Below are 10,106 nucleotides of genomic sequence, written 5' to 3'. Positions count from 1 at the left end.
GTGGCAGTAGTGATCGATGAATCGTGCATCATTTTGTCTGTAAACACGAATGACTCTGCGACTGCACGGTAATGAAGGTGTCCACCGCTGCTCCCCACTCCACTCTGTTTCCCTTTGTAATGTTGTTGCTCAGTTTCCAGTTACGCAGTGCGCCTGCGCTATCGGCGTACTGCCTGCCAGCAGCAACAGCGGTAGCAGCCGTGGTGCGACTTGCTGTCGGCTGCAGCGGAATCCGGAGCGAGCGCTGTTTTTATCCTTTTTTAAAACATCCCAATAGACATGGTTACAAACGTTTCAGCATTTTGTTTCGAGGCTGATCCAAAACGATAGTAAACAGGTCGGTCCGTGATGTGCCATAGCCGGGGAAGTGTTGTTTACTCGAGGTCCAGGTTGAGGCCTACTTGTTAAAGATCCCCCCCCTCCTCCTCCTCCTCATCACTTGAGTCTTATCATCATGATGGCTGAGGATCAACAACATCAGAAGCCGAGCCCGGGGACAGGGACTTTGCCAGCCCTTGTTCCGGGGCTGCAAGGGGCCGAGGCCAGTGCTCTGCAGCACAAAATAAAAAACTCGACTGGTAAGAAATTATATATAATAATGTGTGTAATAATATATATATATATATATATATATATATATATATATATATATATATATATATTATCGACTTTACTTACGGAGTTCTGCTTTGTAAATGTACTTTTTTTTTAAATATATGAAAAGTATATTTTACAAAAGATTTTGAGCTTGCTGTCAGAATTGTGATTGGCAGTTCAAAACCGGTGATAACAATGGTGTGATCCTGTTTAAGGTAAGTTAAATGGCAAAACATTAAAGGGGTGGGAGTGTGAGACTCAATTTTATTCGTGACACGGAGTGTAGATTAGAGGACAGAAAGCCACACACACTGGCGTTTGTACATTCCGCACGGCAAATAAAAAAAAAAAATAAAAAAAAGTGAAAAAAAAGCTTCTCATATTTCTATTTAATAAATCAGTAATGCAATCTTTCAAAAGAGTTAATTTAACACCGTGAAAAATAGGACGTTTTGACAAGTAATGCCCTCACTAATAGTCATTATCACGTCGTAAAAACAATTTACTCAAGGAAGTACATCATCAAAACATTGCAACAAAAGAATAATTCTGTATTGGCACTAAAGCAGAAAAATCCTTATTCCAAACAGGAAGGATTAATATGAGTACACTGCTATACCGAGAGGATAGTACGCTGGCTGAATGAGCACCGTATTCCATAAACAAGTCTTTGTGAACGCAATCTTCGGGATCGTTAAGTCTGTTCAGCAGGACAGTCAATAAGAATTTATTGAATTGATGTGTTTTTGCAGTTTGGTAGCTTTTTATTCAATGCTCTTTGTTATATCTTATGCACTTATGTTTAAATACGGTACACATCTGTATTAGTAATACAGATCAATAATATGCGTTGCATTTTGTTACAATATTAGTAATACTGCACTTCTAACTATACATAATAAAAAGGTAACGGTTTACTTTGGTAAATTACGGTTTGCTATATGCTTTTTTAATTTTCCTGAGCCATCAAACAGAATTCTAAAACACACTAATTTACAGCAACCTTCTAGTCTGCAAGGCAAGCGAGTTTTGGGAACAAAATACAGACGATTTGTGTGTGTGAACGAAAGTAGTGACCGGTTGTATGCTTTTGAACTACTGTATGCCTGGAGTTTGCAAGAGTCACCAGCGATCACTTCAAAAACGACGTAATGAAATGACAGAATTCCATTAATTAACAACTATAAGTACAGTCACTGAAACTAATTTACATTTAATTAATCCGGTGCCATTTGCAGTACTGTATCTGTTACACTTTATACATACGTAATCATTATCACATTGTAAGCCAATATTTGTGTTAGTGTATTTCCTACTGTGGCTTAATTGTGTTGCAAAGGCGTTCAACTTAAAACTAATTCAGAAATTTCCAATAATATAAAAAAATAAATTAATTAATTAAAACATTTTCTTTTATAGGCACCTATTTGTTTTAAATACATGCAGTAGAATTTTTTACACCTGTACATTGTGTCACTTAATGTAAAGTTAAAAATGGTACAATAATTTTGGACTTCTAATATCAGTCAGCAGTGTCATGTAAGGCTTGTGGATGAGGAACATGCCTGTGCTTGTCCGCACCCTGTACAGGCAGGTATAAATATAGTGTGTGTGATGCATGCCTTAGTGTGGACACTGTGTTGTTCATGCTATATCGGATGAAGTTAAAAAATACAATTACAAAATACATTGTTGAAATGGGATTAATATACTCATCATTTTAATTTGACTCTATACATCAAATGAGATTGCTTAAGCCCTTGATGTATAGTGCTGTTGACCACCTACTGCTGTTTTTTAAACCAAGTGCATTTATGCATTGTGGCATCTGCTGGTAGACTAGCAGTTAAGGAACATTTTCAAAATGTCAAGGTCTACAATGAACCCGTTACTCCATTGGTTCTGTTATGTACTTCCTGGTGAAACATAAAACAGTGATTTGCCCCAGGGCTGAGATGCCTAGCAATGATTAATCCAATCACGAAGTGATTATGGAATGGGTTCATTTTGCTAAAGATGACTTTTTGACAATGAATTGTAAATGGGATATATTTCAGGGACTACCTTACTTTAAGGTAACTTTAGGTAGAGCTATGGTAATACTTCTCGCCATCTGTGAAACATACATCATGGTGTAAAAGTGCAGCATATCATTTTAAAGTAGCTTTTTGTGTGTAATAATAAACAAATGGGTATTACAAAATGTTACTAAAATAGAATGTGATTTGTGTTTGGACTTGAGCAATTTCAACGGAATGAGTCTTTTGCAGTGCATAATTCAAACTTTACAGTAAATCTGTTTGAAAAAGGAAAATATTTGCTTTAGGAATGCACCCTGTAACATTTTTCTGTTCTAAATGATATGTCTAAAATACTATTACAACACTTGCCTTAAGGCTTGCTGCACATTAATCTATTGCAGACTATTGGAGATTATTACAGATTTGTAATATTTTTCTAAATATTGGACACAAGTTAGGCAGCTTGTGTTTGGGCAGTGGCAGTTGGACTATTAAAAGGTCTTTTAGTTTGTAGTCATTCCTTTAGGGACAGAATACCAGTGAATTCTGTAAGCCCTTGCGTTCAATCAGACAACGCTTTTCAGTTAGAAGCAGGACAAGTTTCCAGTGGAACACTATTGTTTAACCAGGAAAAGAAACTCACACACATGACCTGCCTTTCTAGACCTATTTTTTTTAAAAACATTATTGTTTACACACACACTTCATGGATCTGCTATGTGTAGGCTATATGTACTTTTCATTTATTTATCATTCTGTGGACCCTGCAGCAAATCTCCCACCAAGTGCCAGTAAGTACTAATTCACTTTAGTTCTTCATTATATCAGTACACATTTGCAAATATGCTAAAGTGTATTTAATCTAAATCATACCCTATTCCTAACAGTCAAGTGCTGGACAGTACATTTTTTTATGTATGCTACAGTACTGTGTATTTTTTTAACAATATAGAGTTCTTTTGGGGCAGTGCGTCCAAGAAGAAAAGTCACACTCCTATTATTTTAAAATGTTCTACTGGATCCCCAGGAAGATCACCACATGTGTAAATGGATTAATTTGCACAGGTACTGTATTCTTAAAGTTAACCGTTTCCCTGCCACATTGTAACCACTGGTAATACCAATGAGACAGATACCTTTCACACGGCATCAAACAGAAACTAATGCTGTGCCATGCGAGCATGTCTTCAGTGTTCTAAGGTACTGTTTATGTATTTCATACCAGATCTGTGTGAAACCATGATCTCAGACTTCAGGAGTATGCTGTTTTTAAACAGTTAGCCTGGTATTGGTGATACAGTGGCCATGTCTGTTTGTCACACTTTAAAGCTTTAAATATGGTAGATCTTTCAGTCGTGGTGGAGCATATACAGTATATTACTAATGCACTTGTTACAATAAGCATAGGCAAAGAATGCAAGATATTGGCAATAGCTGAGAATCCTCTGGCACAGCCTCTTAAGATGTTCCATGAAAATATGCAGTATCTAGGAAAATATCTCCTTACTTGGGAGCTGCAATTAGATGGGAACCGTCATTTTATGTTAACAGAAAAATACTTAATTACAGACAAGTAAAATGGAGTTAAGGGTTTGTTCTGGGATAGAAATCAATATTTAAAAGCCTAATCCAGACAGATTTACTTGAACTGGGATGTTCTAGGCCCCTGAGACTTCTCCTGCCATGCCTATGATGATGATCTGGGAGCAGGGTTGGGAAGAGCCTAATGGACACGAGTAGAAACTGGAAAACGAGCCTTGATGTTGTTCCAGTCAGCACAGATTAGCGGCTCTTGTGCAGCCTACATTGTTAAAGGCATGAAACATGATAAACTGTACGGCAGCTAATTGCAATTTTTGGTAGATTATACAATAATGTAACTAGTAGTGCCATGAATTTACATACAGTAGATCTGTCTGGGCACACGGAAGACATTGAATCAGGTATACCAATAAATGAACAATTACATCTAAGACAGAACCATTGAAATGCTGTGTATTGTTTTTAACTGCATCAAAACAAATTAATCTGGTAGATGTAGGTATACGTTAGATGGGATGCAGTAGCCTGCAAACAATTATATCACATCATTCCTTTTATCACCCTCAAGTTTGATTTTTGATTGTCATACCTTATTCTGTTTATTAGGTCAGTAGATCTGATAAGATCTCATTAGCTATGTATAATGTTAGTCCTGATGGTATGTTTTCTTTTTTTAATTTATACCGTTCATCATCTTACTGTACTTTGCGTTGCGGATAACCACGAATCGTAGCTTTGAAAGTGATCTGTTTTTGGCAAGAGCGCTGATAAACTGGACACCACATTCTCTTGGTCTCTCTACCGGGAGCTAAGAATAACCTGTCCATGGCTGTAAACTTTGAGCTTGGCTTGCCAATAGACTGAAAGTACACATTCAGGTGAGAAATTGACTGATTTGACTGAGCAGCTTTTAAGGCTATAAAAGTGTAAACATTTATACTTGTATTGATATTTTACATTTTTTTTTAAAATGTATCCATTCATTGTGAATGGCTGTAACTGAATACTGTGTATGGGGAAAATATTTGAAATACAAAATGAACATATAAATATGACTAACTTAATGAGCGAGGTCAAGAACATTGTAACTACCATTTTTTATTTTGTAGTTGCGATGTTTTTGCATCTGTATTTAGTTTTTGTTTTTTTTAATTAAAAATGTATAAACAAAAGGTCATAAATAAGGATACAATTTTGGCACCTTGATTTTTAAGTACATTTCACAGGCGAGTTTCGGGAAAAAAAAAAAAAAACAAAAGCTACCATTTAATGTAGTTTTAGCTACATCAGCCGCGTAGCAAAACAGACTGTAAATTGGTTGTTTCTGAGTAGCCTACAGAGCCCCGCCCCTTTTAAAAATAAAAACAAACAAAAAAACGAGTTAGTCAGATCACACAGGCAGGCGCCGTGTTCAAGAAGCGGGCATCACAAAGATCAGAAAAAAAGACTACACAACAGATAAACCTCTCGTTTTATCTGCAGTTTACAAAATACATATCTCATTCGCTGACCTACATAGCTGCATGTAAATGCTGTGTGCTACACAACCAAACAATTTACAAATACTTGCAGATTTGTATTTCAGTGCATGATGTACTGTATTTTTAAAGGAAATAAAGGCAGTGCCTAATCAAATGTGTTTTTACATTAATTTCCAGGATTTCACAGACTTGCTCAAATTCATGATTTTCACGGTTTCTGTGGCCTCTGTGACACAATTGTAACCTTAGTCATAAATGTTTAATCTATTAACAGGGATTTACAGCTTTAATCATTTTATTGCTTAGTCCAGCTAAAGGAGATAAGACACATAGCAGTGTATCAGAGATTCATTAAGTAGGCCTATACAGTTCCTTCTCATACAAATTTCACAATTCTCTGTATAGTAAGCAGCTTATGAACCTCGTCTGTAAATATGGATTTCTACATCAATAGATGGCATTTCGATAAATAAAACCACATGGAAACAGAAAAAGGGCTCTGTTTTCATGTTGATCGTTTAATGTCAGCATATAAAATGCTCCAGATAATCCCCAAGTTTTTCCTTTTAGAATTAAGCAGGTTTGCATTGAGGACTGTTGATAAAGGTTTTCATGGCCCACATCAGTAATGTACAGTGGCAGCTAGATGCTAATTTAAATTGTCATCACAACTGCAACATATAATGCTACAGCACTTGTGCCAGTTTTTTCGACTGGTTTCTTAAACTCTCATCTGATAGAGCGATGCAGGCGTACTTATAAAATCTTGTTGGTACCAGGCCATTCTGTCAGTTTTGAACCTGTTCAATATTATTTTCTTTCTCAGTTTGAAGGGTGTTTGACCAGTAGCTAAAACCCTTACTGTCGTCTGTGACTTCAAGTAGAGTTGCATACTTCTGTGACCTTTCGGTGACCAGTACTGTCCAGGGTTTACAATTTGTTTGAATCTGCTGTGCACCTGCCTGCATAAATGCTTTTGAGCAGTCTGCTTTTTTTTTTTTTCGTCTTGTCATAAAGGACAGTTAATCAGTCATTCTGCAGTTGGTTTAAGTGGTGATGTGTTGAGTTGTTCTCCAAACTGAATTTCAACCACTTGAAACCTAATAGTACTTTTCAGAATTTATGGTTCTCAGTCTGGTAAGTCCGTGTCTTTGGAGTTTTGAGATGGGGACTGAGCTGTTAAGTCGCTGTGCATTCTGAAAGCGTTGTACCCCTACACCTCAGTGAGGAATGAGAGCTGGACATTGAGGTAAGCAGGTTCCAGTCAGGTTATCTCCCAGACTGTTTGTGCTAGCTAGAGATTTGCATCAGAATTAGAAAATGAGCTAGGTCTCCAGAGGCTGAGCAGCAAATATGGCTATTGTTAGCGCTGACTTTACTGTGTGACGTTGTGTGTATTATGTAAGTGATACTTCATGCCATTAATTCGAACAGTTATTCTGGTCCAGATTTTCCCCCTCTTGTTTAAGTGAATGCTGTCCAGGAGAGGCCAATCAGGTTCACTCATTTCCCTAATTTGAATACCGAATCAATAAATCATCACAGTGAGCTTTGATGAAAGTATAGTAAACTTCCCACAAGAAAATGAAGCGTGAAAAGCATAATCTCTTACACCATCACATGATAAATGTCCTGGATGCTACATTGGCATAGCCAGTGTAATCCTGAATGTCTTGTAGAAACACCTTTGCGATGTATAATTGGCTAGATCAAGGGTGCGGTATTTAGCTGGGAAAGCAAGATAACTTGTACTCTTCTGAGTTATTCTGTGACATTAACAGTGAGCTTTTCTATTTTAAGCAAGTTCTACAAGACCTTACGTCCAAAATAATAACACAGTCTAAAAAAGTCTCTAAAACCCTCTCTCCCCGTTGCACTGTAAGTACCGTTTTACCCCAGGGGCTTAATACCACAGCAATAAATCTAATCCATTCAGTACTCCCTAGAGGTACTTTGAAATAAATTGTGGTACAAGTGAGATATAAGAGCATTTAGTCATACATTTAAAAAAAGAAGACTTGAAACATAAACCGGAATTACAAGTAGAAGCCTTTAGCTCCACACTCGGCTTTTTATAACCCATGACATTGAAAATGAAATTAGCCTGTGTTCCAGGTGGCCTGTCCTTTTTTTTTGTTTTTATTTCAGGAAGTTACTTGGTAGTTGAAGTTTCAGAGAGACTTTGTGGGTCTTCAGCGTCCTCGATCTTTGTTTCGTTGCTGTGCAGATTGCCCTTCAGTAATTTCAAGTATCTTGTCGTTTCGGTTAAGATGTTCTGTTAACTAAATATGATCAAAAACACTAATTGTTCCCTTTAGGCTGAAACTATGGCAGCTTATGTACTTTAACTGTAAACACACCAATGTATAGGCTGAACTGCACACTTTTTCTACTTGCGCATAGAAACCCAAGCTGCATTATTATGCAGTGTTAATCGGGTTTAATTGGTGATGATTGGCTTTATATAGCTCCATTTATTTGCATAGATGCATAAAATACATTAACAGTAGTACACAGGGTTCTGTTCCTATATGTATGGAATTGGATGTTTGTACTTGATTCAACCAGGAACAAAATAAGATTAATTTATAACCACAAATCCTTGTGTTTTTTTGTCTTGTAGTAAAGTCTGCTGTGAATGTCTGTATTAACACTGCCAGTTTGAAAATCGGATATTAAAAAAACATTAAAATTCATGTGCACTGAACAGAGTAGATAGATATTATATCTTCAAAGAGAATTCCAAATAAGGTCTATCATTAGTAAAACATTTACGTCCGACAGTACATTAGAATTCGGGCTTCTCTCCATCATACTACATTTACTGCATTGAAACGGAAATGTTTTTACTTAGGATAGAACTTGAGCCCCTTTCACACTGGCGCTCCTACCTGGGTTCTTGTTACCCGGGTCACAATCCCACGATGACCCGGGTCCCAGCGACCCACCTAGACCTGGGTTGAGCATAACAAAATGCATGACTGCCATTCGTAAGCCAGTGGATTTCACTGATTTTATTCCTGCTTGTTTTAAAAAAACAATTTGAGCAGTTACTTTATTGGACACTTTTTTGTAGCCTGTTTATTTAAAGGCGCATTTAGTTTTCCAGTTGACTTTATACTTCACCGCACTCAACAGCCCTTTACCATTACTGCTGCTGTCCTTAAAACCCTTGTGGTGGCTTTTAAAGTTATGTGACCAAATGCATGTTACAATCATTCAATATTTAAGCCAGACATAATGCATTACCCCCAGACCTGTCTACTCCTACAGTGTGTTTTTTCCCCCCCCCCCCCCCCCCCCCCCATATACTAGTACAGTATGCTGCAGCTGCTGATGTCACTAGGACTGTGCAGTTCCTCGTGGGGAATGCTTCTTAATCTCTGCTCTAGCTGGTAGAAAGCATCTGCTTCCTATTCATTTTGGCAGCATCGCCTGAAGAGCTATTGGTCTCATATTTTCACTGTATTTAAATTGTATTAAACCTTTTTATTATAGTGTCGTTGTGTTTTTTGTTTTTAAACACTGTGTCAGGTTTGTAACAAACAGGATGTTCTGGCATAAGCACCATGCAGTTAAAGCCTAGGTCATGCATAACTTTATACAATCTTTTCCTATAACGGCTTGGTTAAAATTGGTAGTTAGAAATTGAAGAGCATAAACCCTAAACAATCTGAAGATGTGTGTGAGTCCCTGCAGAAGTGCCCAGTCTTCCTTCTCTCAGACCAGGTGCACTCATTTTAAGAGGCTCATTCGATACACGTAATGGGCATCAGCTGCAGGGCTAGTTGCCTGGTTGCCCATCCTGTTGTGGCTCTACCAGCCAAATTCCATTGCTTTTCAAAGTTGTGTGCCGACTTTAGAAATTTCCTGAATAACTAATTTCCCCCTAAATCATGTTGAATAGCTCCATCCATTTCAAAATGTGCTTTGCTTTTGTATTGCTGCAGTTAAACTTTCTTACCTTTTGTTTTTCAACACTGGAGACTTCAAAGCAGTCACGAGTGAGGTGAGAAAGCTGCTCATTATCACTTGACAACATTGTAAATATGGATCAAGGTGTGAAGTGTTGAACCAGTCCTGCACCATGCAACTTTGAAGTGAATTCATGCAAATCTATTTACCCTTCAGTACATTGTGTAACACACACAATGATGTAATATTAGATGTCTCCATAAAGAAATGCTGTATCAATAAGTACAAATACAAGCACAAGCACAGTGAGTGTGGGTGCAACCATTCATATTGTATATTTTCTTTAATTATTATTTATGTCCTCTCTACAGTGAATAGAGCTGTATTTTTTTCACAGTGACCTTGACCAGTATGGCTACCGTATTGAAGTAATGTGACTTTTTAGGTTTCTGCATGACATTTGTAAATATGAACACATGGCATTCACTAAAACAGATGTATGGCCTTTTACTGCAAAACACACGTGACTGCTGTTTTAATTAAGCCTTTT

General features: G+C 37.3%; 1 protein-coding gene across 2 annotated transcripts in view; it reads left to right on the top strand.

Moving 5' to 3' along the window:
• Positions 1 to 147: 147 nt before the first annotated feature.
• Positions 148 to 10,106, top strand: part of LOC121298924 (DNA-binding protein RFX7-like) — a 34,197-nt gene continuing 24,238 nt past the window's right edge. Inside the window, exon 1 of one of the 2 annotated variants that reach the window (XM_041226250.1) lies at positions 148 to 600. In XM_041226250.1, the coding sequence (XP_041082184.1) occupies positions 455 to 600 (146 nt within the window). In that variant the 5' untranslated portion in view covers positions 148 to 454. The remainder of the gene's footprint in view (positions 601 to 10,106) is intronic. The other variant, XM_041226248.1, reaches the window with a different exon arrangement.

The sequence above is a fragment of the Polyodon spathula genome, chromosome 24 (assembly GCF_017654505.1).
Source record: "Polyodon spathula isolate WHYD16114869_AA chromosome 24, ASM1765450v1, whole genome shotgun sequence".
NCBI classification, from domain to species: Eukaryota; Metazoa; Chordata; class Actinopteri; order Acipenseriformes; family Polyodontidae; genus Polyodon; species Polyodon spathula.
Note: the sequence above shows the minus strand (reverse complement) of the source record. Positions and strands in the feature narration are given on the sequence as shown.